The sequence below is a fragment of the Xenopus tropicalis genome, chromosome 7 (assembly GCF_000004195.4).
Source record: "Xenopus tropicalis strain Nigerian chromosome 7, UCB_Xtro_10.0, whole genome shotgun sequence".
NCBI lineage: Eukaryota > Metazoa > Chordata > Amphibia > Anura > Pipidae > Xenopus > Xenopus tropicalis.
The window spans coordinates 99,289,358-99,301,825 of record NC_030683.2 but is presented as its reverse complement, the minus strand read 5'-3'; the positions used below and the strand labels follow the sequence as shown (position 1 = coordinate 99,301,825).

The 12,468-nt window shown below is 40.6% G+C and overlaps 1 protein-coding gene across 3 annotated transcripts in view; it reads left to right on the top strand.

Moving 5' to 3' along the window:
* plekhg5 (pleckstrin homology and RhoGEF domain containing G5) overlaps positions 1–12,468 on the top strand; it is a 187,643-nt gene that overhangs the window by 140,407 nt on the left and 34,768 nt on the right. For 2 of the 3 annotated variants that reach the window (XM_031905609.1, XM_012967360.3), the window contains one exon: positions 9,339–9,502. In XM_031905609.1, the coding sequence (XP_031761469.1) occupies positions 9,339–9,502 (164 nt within the window). Of the gene's footprint in view, positions 1–795; positions 976–9,338; positions 9,503–12,468 lie in introns of those variants that run through there. The other variant, XM_031905610.1, reaches the window with a different exon arrangement.

Sequence of the window (12,468 nt, the reverse complement as noted above, 5' to 3'; positions counted from 1 at the left end):
GTTGGTTTGCAGAGTGCAGCCAATAAGTATTTTAGTTCAGTAACATTAGGAAAGCTGCCGACTGGAGTATGAGCAATATGGTTGCACACAAGTTCTTATGACTTGGGCCCCAGCACTCCTAAGGACAGTCCTGACATTAGAAATGTAATTAGAAGTAAAGGGAGGCCGCGCTGCTACCATTGCTGTTACTCATTCCTGCTTGTGTTGTTTGTTCTGTTGCCCCAGGAAGTATTCAGTTCAGCTTTATTGTCATTTACACAAAGTACAATGTGCAATGAAATCCTTACTTGAATGCCTTCTTCGCAGACAAAACACTTTAAACTTGTCACATGAAAATCACATTTAGTACAATAATCACAATAAGTTTTACCTAAAATAAGTTTGGTACAAACCAAGCTAAACATTTACAGCAGCTTTTATCGACCAACCATAAATATAAATGTAAAAATAGCTTAGTCACTTGACGTGACTTTCCATGTAGTGGCGTGACGCAGATAAACCCTGCAGGTGTTATAGGAAGTGTACCTGGCTCTAAAGGAGCTGCATGATACAAGGAACTCTCCCAATGTAATATTTGCTTGTATTAACATTTGTATCTTGCCCCAAGGCTTGTCTCTGCATGTAGAAAAGTGAAGAGCAGATTCCAAATCAATGAATCAGCTCATCTCCACTCCTTTACCTTTCAACATACAGTAATTCCCAAAGGGCATTTTTGCTTTCGTTTCACCCTGTAAATGTTTTGGAAAACATTGCGCTTCTGCTAAATTATATGTAACATCATTTTGTCAAGTTAAACTTGGGAAAACCCAAGAGTAGGATGCACCTCCAGGAAAGTCTAAACAGGATGCGGCACTGTGCCAAGGTTTCTGCTGCTTGTGGGACTAATCTGCTATTTCCCACTTCCTACAAACGGCTTTATTCCATGCAGGCTAGAGACTGCACTTCTTAGCGGCTTCCCAGTGGGTTCCCATAAAGGTATGTTGTTTTTCTGTAATTTTGTTAAGGTTATAATGCTTTACATAGTGTATAACGTGTGGAGTTCACAGAAGAGAGCTTAAAGAAATGCTTTGTAATGCAGCATCCACTTTCTGACTGTGCAGTAGCTTCTGTAATAGAAAGAATAACTAGCCTGTAGGAAGGGAAGGAACAGTGGCTGTTGGATAGGTTGTAATATTAGGGAGAGATGGTTGCCTATAGTAGCAGTGGGGGGATAATAGCCTCTGGGAAGGGAATGTGGCTGTGGGATAGCAGGTATATTGGGGAGAGATGGTGCCTATAGTAGCAGTGGGGGGATAATAGCCTCTGGGAAAGGAATGTGGCTGTGGGATAGCAGGTATAGTAGGGAGAGATGGTGCCTATAGTAGCAGTGGGGGGATAATAGCCTTTGGGAAGGGAATGTCGCTGTGGGATAGCAGGTATAGTAGGGAGAGATGGTGCCTATAGTAGCAGTGGGATAATAGCCTCTGGGAAGGCACTGTGGCTGTGAAATAGCAGGTATAGTAGGGAGAGATGGTGCCTATAGTAGCAGTAGAGATAATAGCCTCTGGGAAGGGACTGTGGCTGTGGGATAGCAGGTATAGTAGGGAGAGATGGTGCCTATAATAGCAGTGGGGGGATAATAGCCTCTGGAAAGGGACTGTGGCTGTGGGATAGCAGGTATAGTAGGGAGAGATGGAGCCTATAGTAGCAGTGGGATAATAGCCTCTGGGAAGGGAATGTGGCTGTGGGATAGCAGGTATAGTAGGGAGAGATGGTGCCTATAGTAGCAGTGAGGGGATAATAGCCTCTGTGAAGGGACTGTGGCTGTGGGATAGCAGGTATAGTAGGGAGAGATGGTGCCTATAGTAGCAGTGAGGGGATAATAGCCTCTGGGAAGGGACTGTGGCTGTGGGATAGCAGGTATAGTAGGGAGAGATGGTGCCTATAGTAGCAGTAGGGATTATAGCCTCTGGGAAGGGACAGTGTCTATGGGATAGCAGGTATAGTAGTGACCCTAAACACAGCACTAATTACTTTCGTTGATAAGAAAACCTTCTTCTGATGTGGATGTTTAGCTTCTAAATAGGTAGTTCATTATTCTCATCCAGTCCCTGAAACTCACAGTCGAAGTTTAAGCACCTACCTGTATATTTTAGGTGTGTGTATGGAAACTAGAGTACCTGGGAGATACCCATACAGACATGGGGGGGGGGGATATATAAACCTCTTGCAGAAGGTGCCCAGTTTGGAATCCTATTCAGACCCCCAGCTCTGCATGCCAATAATGCTGTAAACTGAGACACTGTACCTCCAGAATGAGCCTTATTCACAGTTATTCATTTCATTTTGTATACTGTGGATTAAAAAGCCATGTGATGGTACATGCTTATTGTATTAGAAACAAAGAGCAGAAATCCTGCCTGCAAATGTATTGTTCTCTCCAGGTCTAACTGCTCTGATGGAAATAAGCACTTGCGGATAAATGGCGGCTGGGATTGGGAGAGCTTTAACTGATATAGTTCTGGTGGAGCCAAGGTGCATTTTGTTCAGAATAAGACTTTAGGGTCAAAGATCGATATCAAACCCTTCTACTTCACATATCTAAAACGTTCGTGTATTCATGTACATATCTTGCATATAGGAACATTGAAATGTTTATTAAAGTGAAAGTTGATTTAATATAAAGTTAAGTTCAGAAATGTTCATCTATAAAATGTTCAGAAACTTCATCTATTGTTATGTACCAAAGGAAAAGCCCCTGAGCTGTGAATCTCTCATTCAAGTTTAGTTGGGCTCACTGGTGTATCCTTCATTAGTGGCAGGAAGCCTGATGGGAACAGGAAAATGGCCTCATCCATGATCAAAGCCTTAGCTCAGATATATTTAGCACCAAATCCTTTACATGCACTCTCCACTATTGAATGTCAGGAGTTTTTTTTCTAATTTGAAATCTGCAAATGCTTTTTCCTGCAGATGTTCAATTTCAAGAATGGGTCTCTTTCATGTTAATCTCTGTGCCAGGGAGGTTCAACCTGTGGCTCTCCAGCTATTGTTGAACTCAAACTCTTACTACTTCCCTTGGTTTTCAGGACCAAAAAATGAATATATCTTAAGCCTACTGCTGTCTATCACAGTTAATTAATCCTCAGGTAACAATGAAGCATTACATTAAGTCTAGGCTATCCAAGTGGATTCATGTGGGTGGCCCCATAAATGGGTGCTATGCCATGTTTCCAGCAATTCTCATTGACCTGGCTAAGGTTCAAATACCAGCAAAAATAAGCAGGGCCACTGAAGGCAATGGGGGAGTGCTGTCATAATTATCCAGTGCTCCATGGTTATTATTATTATTATTATTATTAACATTTATATATAAAGCGCCAACATATTCCACAGCGCTGTACAATAAGGTTCCATTGTGAGAGCTAGTTGGTTGGACTATGCGTGAATATAAAGGGCTCTTACTGGAATAAATATGGGGATTCCTTGCTGTGGATGAATGGTTGAAAAAACAAAAGGTATAACCTAAAAAAATAGTTAGGGTCTGCCCCCTGACAGCTCAGTCTGGAAAAAAATTGCCCCACTGCCCCAAAAAGGTTGGCCAGCCCTCGATTCAATAATTGATCCTCTCCATTTAGCTTTCAGTATTTCAAAATCTATACACGTGGACTTCCTTAATGTTAAAAAAATGGAATTTCCTTAGTGCGCTGCTTTGTGATACACACCCTAATGTCTTTATACTGCACTCACTGACCCTACTCCCTGCCTTGCTGTGATTCCCTGCCAACTGCAGGACTGGCAGGACAGGACTCTGTAGACAGAAGATTTTGCTCCGTCATGTATTTCAAAGTGTTTGATTTCCTTTCAACTTTCAGGTCAGTGAGCAGAATGGGAATGTTTAGGGCACGTAGCAATATTTTTTCATTTAGTATTTAAATTAACAACAGTATGCTTATAACTATTGGTGTTAGTATATATACATGCAAAGACCACAGATTGGAAAAGGAATAGCTCGGGACCTTAGGGATCTGAGAAGAACTTAAATAAACGCTTTATTCTGACCTTTCCTTTTACTTACTGTCCTGCGCTGTTCCAGAGGGTGACCTTAGCAAATACATAATTGCTTTACATCCATAGATTCTACTGTCCCCTCACCCCATCTCTTGGGCATGGGAAAGGTGGTACAGCCATGCAGTTACTGAATTCCCAGCATGCCATTGTCCTATCTACTCTATCTTTCTGTGTTACCCAGCTAAGAAATCTGCTCACTGAGATACAATGTATAGGTTCAAGGGATCAATTAGGACACTGCATGGCAGGCAAATGGGGTGCATACTGCCCATAATGTAAGTTGGGTCATATCTTACCACAATTATAGATAGTATATTCATTCTCCCACATGACCATCATACTTAAACTCTCCAACAGGGGCAGTACACAATTTTTTTACAGGTGCATATACCACCCCATTAAAAGTATTTATTAAACTGGGTTCATTGCTCTTGCATACCTGGTGCACTCTTACCTTCCAATTTGTTCCTGTATGTTTCCCAATCACTTAGATTGTAAGCTCTACGGGGCAGGGACCTCCTTCCTACTGTGTCTCATACCTCATGGCACTTATTCCCTGTGCATTTATATATATATACAGCGCTGCGTACCCTTGTGGCGCTTTATAAATAAAGTTATACATACATACATACACATAGGGGGAGATTTACTAATCCACGAATCCGAATTCCGAAAGGGAAAAAATTGGATTGGAAACGAAAATTTTGCGACTTTTTCGTTGCTGGCGCAATTTTTTTGTATTTGTCGCAACTTTTTCGTCGCCGCCGCAACTTTATCGTATTTTGCGTTACTATTTCTTCGCCGTCGTGATTTTTTCGTATTGAGCGATTGTAAACGGCGGAAAAACCAATCTGATTTTTTTGCGACGGCGACGAAAAAGTTGCGGAACATACGAAAAAGTTGCGACAAAAAAGTCACAAAAATCCCGATCATTTCGAAAAAAACGCATTCGCACGCCTTCGGACCGTTCGTGGATTAGTAAATCTCCCCCATAGAGAGAGAAAGAGAGAACAGTAATTTGTATTATGCCTAAACGTTTTGGTCACATTACACATCAGTAATAATGAGGGATGGTTCAAAGGAAAAACAACTGCAGCCTCTGCACAATTTTGAGCTGACAAGGGTATTATTTAGATTAGGTAAGTGTGCTGAGTTTACCTGACACTGCAAAATAAACAGTACATTTCCTGTAAATATAGACAATATTAAAAATATCTTGGAAAGCACCAAAATGTAGAACTGAACACAATAATATTACAACTAACATCAGTCTTTGAAGGCCCTTCTCCATGGGGTCAATGGAGCATGGACAAAGCCTAAAAGAATACTGATATTATGCTGTACATTAAGAGCAAGAAGGTTACTTGTAAGGTTGTCCTGCACAAAGCCAGCCTAATTTACTAATTCTAGAGACATGTCCAATAAGTGCTTACAGGCACAGAATTCCACAGTAGACATAGAAATTGGGAAGGGTGAAGGTGCTATAGGCATCTGGTGGTAGTGCAGAGTAGTTTTATTGTGTGCCTGATTAAAGGTGTTTAGTGGATAGGGCAATGCAAGGGGCCTGAAGCAGTTTCAACTACAGGGCTCTGCAACGCCTTGCATCCTTTGATATTTCTTCCTTCCACATCATGAATAATTCTGTGATTCTGAAGGGTTACCAGAGTACACCCCCATGTTTAACCTCTTGTATGCAGTACTGCATGTCCATATAGGCAAAACTATTTGACCTTCATTTAGAGAAAGCAGAGAGAGAGAGAGAGTCCACATTTTAAAATGAACTTAAGATTTCACTATTACAGTGTAATATGTCAGCATGTAACTGTTATCAGGTCTCCCCCTCCCCTGCCCTGTTCATTGCACATATATTATTAGGGATGTTTAATTCTTTATTCAGTTGCTAGCAAATGCATGATTCATTGAAGCTGTAATAAAAAAAGACTACAAGATTTTGCGCTGGAGGTCCCCAGGTTGTAACATTATATATATAATATAAAATATATGGTTTATGTACATGAGTGTATAGATTGGTTGGTATGGGTCTATGTGTGTGCACTAAGGTTCACTTGGAAGGATTGAACTTGATGGACTTTGGTCTTTTTTCAACCCAACTTAACTATATAACTACAGTGGTGTGAAAAACTATTTGCCCCCTTCCTGATTTCTTATTCTTTTGCATGTTTGTCACACAAAATGTTTCTGATCATCAAACACATTTAACTATTAGTCAAAGATAACACAAGTAAACACAAAATGCAGTTTTTAAATGAGGGTTTTTATTATTTAGGGAGAAAAAAAATCCAAACCTACATGGCCCTGTGTGAAAAAGTATTTGCCCCCTGAACCTAATAACTGGTTGGGCCACCCTTAGCAGCAATAACTGCAATCAAGCGTTTGCGATAACTTGCAACAAGTCTTTTACAGCGCTCTGGAGGAATTTTGGCCCACTCATCTTTGCAGAATTGTTGTAATTCAGCTTTATTTGAGGGTTTTCTAGCATGAACCGCCTTTTTAAGGTCATGCCACAACATCTCAATAGGATTCAGGTCAGGACTTTGACTAGGCCACTCCAAAGTCTTCATTTTGTTTTTCTTCAGCCATTCAGAGGTGGATTTGCTGGTGTGTTTTGGGTCATTGTCCTGCTGCAGCACCCAAGATCGCTTCAGCTTGAGTTGACGAACAGATGGCCGGACATTCTCCTTCAGGATTTTTTGGTAGACAGTAGAATTCATGGTTCCATCTATCACAGCAAGCCTTCCAGGTCCTGAAGCAGCAAAACAACCCCAGACCATCACACTACCACCACCATATTTTACTATTGGTATGATGTTCTTTTTCTGAAATGCTGTGTTACTTTTACGCCAGATGTAACGGGACACGCGCCTTCCAAAAAGTTCAACTTTTGTCTCGTCGGTCCACAAGGTATTTTCTCAAAAGTCTTGGCAATCATTGAGATGTTTTTTAGCAAAATTGAGATGAGCCATAATGTTCTTTTTGCTTAAAAGTGGTTTGCGCCTTGGAAATCTGCCATGCAGGCCGTTTTTGCCCAGTCTCTTTCTTATGGTGGAGTCGTGAACACTGACCTTAATTGAGGCAAGTGAGGCCTGCAGTTCTTTAGATGTTGTCCTGGGGTCTTTTGTGGCCCCTCGGATGAGTTGTCTCTGCGCTCTTGGGGTAATTTTGGTCGGCCGGCCACTCCTGGGAAGGTTCACCACTGTTCCATGTTTTTGCCATTTGTGGATAATGGCTCTCACTGTGGTTCGCTGGAGTCCCAAAGCTTTAGAAATGGCTTTATAACCTTTACCAGACTGATAGATCTCAATTACTTTTGTTCTCATTTGTTCCTGAATTTCTTTGGATCTTTGCATGATGTCTAGCTTTTGAGGTGCTTTTGGTCTACTTCTCTGTGTCAGGTAGCTCCTATTTAAGTGATTTCTTGATTGAAACAGGTGTGGCAGTATTCAGGCCTGGGGGTGACTACAGAAATTGATATTGAAATTGAAAATTGAAATTGATAAACCACAGTTAAGTTATTTTTTAACAAGGGGGGCAATCACTTTTTCACACAGGGCCATGTAGATTTGGAGTTTTTTTTCTCCCTTAATAACGTAAACCTTCATTTAAAAACTGCATTTTGTGTTCAATTATGTTATCTTTGACTAATAGTTAACGGTTTTTGATGAGCAGAAACATTTAAGTGTGACAAACATGCAAAAGAATAAGAAATCAGGAAGGGGGCAAATAGTTTTTCACACCACTGTATATGTAACTATTAACATAAAGTGTTACTATCACCATCACCGTCTCTCTCCAACTGCTTTAGATTTATTATGCAGCAGCAACCATACAAAACAAAACTCACACATGTGAGTGAATGAGACATTCTGCCTTAATATAATAAATAACGCTGTGATTAAGTTGTATATATATAGCTTGAAAGTATACAAATGAAACTTTTGTTTTCTTGGTGTAATGCCTGTGGGCTATAAATAAGCTGTGCCACCAGGGAGCAGTATTGCCCAGGCATGCTGTTTTTTTAGAAAGCACAGTTATTTCAATAACCAACATGAGAATGAGACTGAATGAAAACCTTGATTTCCTCCTAAGATGATGTATATTGTGGCTACAGCCTTTCAGTTACTCAGGAAATGACTCTGCGCTGACCACCTTCAGATCTTGGTTCCTAATCTGACTATAGTTGAAGGGTTTGGGGAAAGGCATGTGTTATTTACATGTAGGAATGAAAAGATTTACAAACAGAAGTGTCTTACTAATATAACCATGACAATTTTGCTAATTTTTTTCTTTCATCAGGTGAAAACTAAAAAAACTAAGATTTTTTTCAAGCTATTGATACCAAATGTGTGTACACCTAAAGCTGCTCATACACTGGCCAACAGCATATTGACATGTGTCTGGGGCCAAAACAACAGGCCTCCAGCCCAATATTTGCTTTGACCCTGGTCAGATATCAGTGTTGAACAAGGGCAGTGGGCCATGAATAAGGTTTCATCTTGGTACAGCACCCCATTCAATTAGTTAGTTGGCCAAGCTGTCACTGGGGGTTTAAAGGGACAGTTTACTTTTACCATGTTATAGAATGTTCTTTTATTAGCAATTTTTGATCATTGTTTTATTTGTTATCATTTTAGAATTATTTGTGTTCTTCTTCTGCCTCTTTTGAGCTTTTATTTTGGGGCCACTGACCCTGGCAGCCAAAAACTATTTCTCTGTCAAGCTACAATTTTATTGTTAATGTTACTTTTTTACTAGTAAACATTCAATTCTGATAATTATGATTAACAGAGGTAGTAGTTCAGAGCTGGAAAACATCCCTATATGGATGAGTTCATTTATATTACAATGTGTAAAATTGCCAAGCTCTGTGTGTAGTGATGAGCGAATCTGTCTCGTTTTGTTTTGCCGTAAAATTTGCTGTGTGCAATGAATATTAATGGCGAGGTCACATGAAGCCTATATGCACTTCTCTCAGCCCTGTATTTTTTCGCCAGGCTGAGAGAAGTGGACCCCCCTGCCTACACTCTTATGGCAACCGACCAAGTGCAGGCACACAGAGCGGAGTGGGTCGGAGGTTGATGCTCTGCCATAGTTTTTAATGCAGGCACACAGAGGAGCTTAGGCAATGGGATCTGTTTCTCTCAGCCTGGCTAAAAAACGTAGGGCTGAGAGAAGCGGATATATGCTTTGTATGACCTCGCCCTAAGCCCTCTATTAGCGATGTGTATTGCCAGCAAATATTTTATTTTATTCCCTTTGCTTTTCTGCAGCCAAACCAGGGGATGAAGTGAAAGTGGAGCAGGCAGTGAAAGACTTTAGATCATTAAGCTTGCCCATCATGAGGAACACAGGGGCAACCTCAGCGTTTATATTCAACCCAGCAGCGGAGAGGTCTGATCCACCACCGTTCAGGCGAGAGAACACAGATATCCTGGTAAGATACAGGCATTGCTGTGAGAAATAAATTATATGTTTATATAAATGCAAAATGTGATAAAAAGCACCTTGCTGCATAATCCATAATATCTAACTGCAGGCTGTTTTGGACTTTTTCACACTAATGACGCGCATTTAAGGGGCCTGTTTGAGCGCATATAAATTCATATGCTAATTGAGTTGTGTTTTACAAAATTTGCATTTAATCATGTTAAATCATATCAAATGCAACATGCTGCATTTTTTGCTCTTGACATGGGTTCATAACTCAGTAAAATAGGGGTTTGTGCTTGAAATGAACAAAAACATGCTTAGCTGCTTTAACAAAAACGCATATCAATGCAATATATGCACTTTTTGCACTCATGAACGCAGTTGGAAACGCATAAAAAATGCTTGTATGAGCCCTAAGTATCATCACTACACCACTCACTGGTGTAATCACAATGCCACATTCTGTCCTTATTTCTATGCCACTCACTGATCTAATCACAATGCCACTCTACTACTCACTCTGAAGGCAAATTCCATTGCCAGTGACCACATACTGGTTTATGACACTGACACAAAGTCTTACCTTTTTTCCATTGCAAATATTTCCCCACCCTAAAACTTGGGCAATTGTTTGGTATAAAGCACAGAAGGCTTCCTGGTTTAGACAGAGCCACGTGGCCCTTGGCTAAAGTACAACTTACACTGTTGCTCATGTCGTGCTAAGAGTATGTTGTTTAAACTGTGTTGTTGCACATAGGGCTGATTACAAGTACTATTTGTGCAGTTAACTATTGCTAATGAACTCAGTAGGCCCGGACTGGGATTCAAAATGAGGCCTAGCATTTCAAATTCACAGAGGCCTGAACTAGGGATCCACTATTTTAGGATCTGGCTGAACCCTGAATCCCTTGGAAAAGATTCAGCCGAATCCCGAACTGGATATACAAATTAGTATAAGGAAGGGTTAAAGAAAACCTCCATGTTTATATGACAAAAAGTCACACAATTTTAAGAATTTGAATTCAGTTCAGCCAAAGGTATGGATCTGCCCAAATCCAACTCCTACAGAAAAAGGCAAAATCTTGGCCGAATCTCGAACCAAATCCTGAATTCCATGCCTTCCTAGCTTAGTCTATGGCATCTTACAGCAGCCCCTCTGGCATTTCTTTAAATCCACATAGAGTGTGACTAAATGATCCCTCTGTTCAGCACAGTTAGGACTTTGCCTCGTTTGAATGCAGTATCAGGTAATATCATATCTCAAGTATCAATTTAAGGCAAATTAACATGGAGTAAAGGTGATATTGCCTGAACAGGGTTAGTCAGTAACTTATCAACTTTACTCCTTTATTATCTGCATTGTTTATGACTTTTACAGGCTGACAATCATAATCACCAAGCAAAACTCTCTGTTCTGTTAACAATCTGTGAATATGTGAAACACTAAGGGGCAAATTTACTAACCCACGAATGGGCCGAATGCGTCCGATTGCGTTTTTTTCGTAATGATCGGTATTTTGCGATTTTTCGGAAAATTGACGCGACTTTTTCGTTGCCATTCCGAATGATGCGCAAAATCTGGCGATTTTTTTCGTAGCGTTAAAACTTGCGCAAAAAGTCGCGCCTTTTAAGTTTTAACGCTACGACAAAAAAATTGGCAGATTTTGCGCAACTTTCGGAATGGCTACGAAAAAGTCGCGTTTTTTCGCGCAAGTCGTAATGGCTACGAAAAACTCGCGTTTTTTCGCGCAAATCGTATTGGTAACGAAAAAGTCGCGACAATTTCCGAAAAGTCGTAAAGGCGCCGAAAAAATCGCAAAAAATACGAAAAAGTCGCAAAATGTTTGTTTTCCAATCGGAATTTTTCCAATTCGGATTCGGATTCGTGGGTTAGTAAATGTGCCCCTAAGCATACCACAAATTTGTACCTATAAAATGTGTCCGATCACAACAAGGCAACTTTTATATGCCCTTTAATCCCAAGCTAAAAGTCTCATTGCAGGTGCTACTAAATTTATTTCCCCTTGCTGCAAGTTTGAAAAAAAAAAAAGGGCAGCAACAACATTTTAACAAGTACAGGCCAATAATATAGTCATCTGGCCAGACAGTTCTGGAATATTTGAGGGAAGACACTTTCTAGCAATGACTGTATTCTTTGGCAGTCCTGTACTGTGAACTTTTAGTGACACACACATGATCCCAGATGTAACTACTGTAATTGGAATGGAGCCTTTTCTGCAGGCCGAGGCCCAGCGTGGCATCAGCCTTACGGCTTATTTACCAATACTGAGCAAATTTCACTTTGGCAGTAACTCATAGCACCCACTTAGCCAGGGGCACTGCTGCCATGAGAGAAGTTAAGAATCTCACCTCAGGCGGCAGCGCCCCGTGGTTACCAGGTGCAGCAATAAGCATCTTCTGGTAACTTTGAAAGCTGAATTTTTGGTTATTATACCAGAATTTTGGCTCTTCTAGCCAAATCAATACACCTGCTCCAACGCTCATTTTCTGAGCAGACCAGTGTAAGGGGGGCAGCATCTGGAAGGCTTTCTCAGTGTGGCCTGGGGCCCCGAATGCCCCTGTACCTGGACACTTGATTTGTTCAGCCAGGTGGGGGTAGAACAGTATAAATGATTGTCTGATTTGCTGCCATGTGGATTTGTCCAGTGTTAGTAAATGCCCCCTTTATTATTATTGACCTGTATTTATATTATTCTGCAGCACTGTACATTAAATAGGTGTATACATTGAATATACTAGAAAGCATACAAAAACAATCAATATCAATGCAAGAGTTAAAGAGCTTAAATTCTAAAAGGCGGGTTGACACACAAAGTGAACCACCATGAAGCATTTGTGGGGAAATGTATAAGACACAAGTTAATTTGTCTACATAGTAAATATCTGTACAAATGGCTCTGGTGCAAGGCTGTACTACTGGAAGTTAATAACTAGAGAGCAAATATGTGC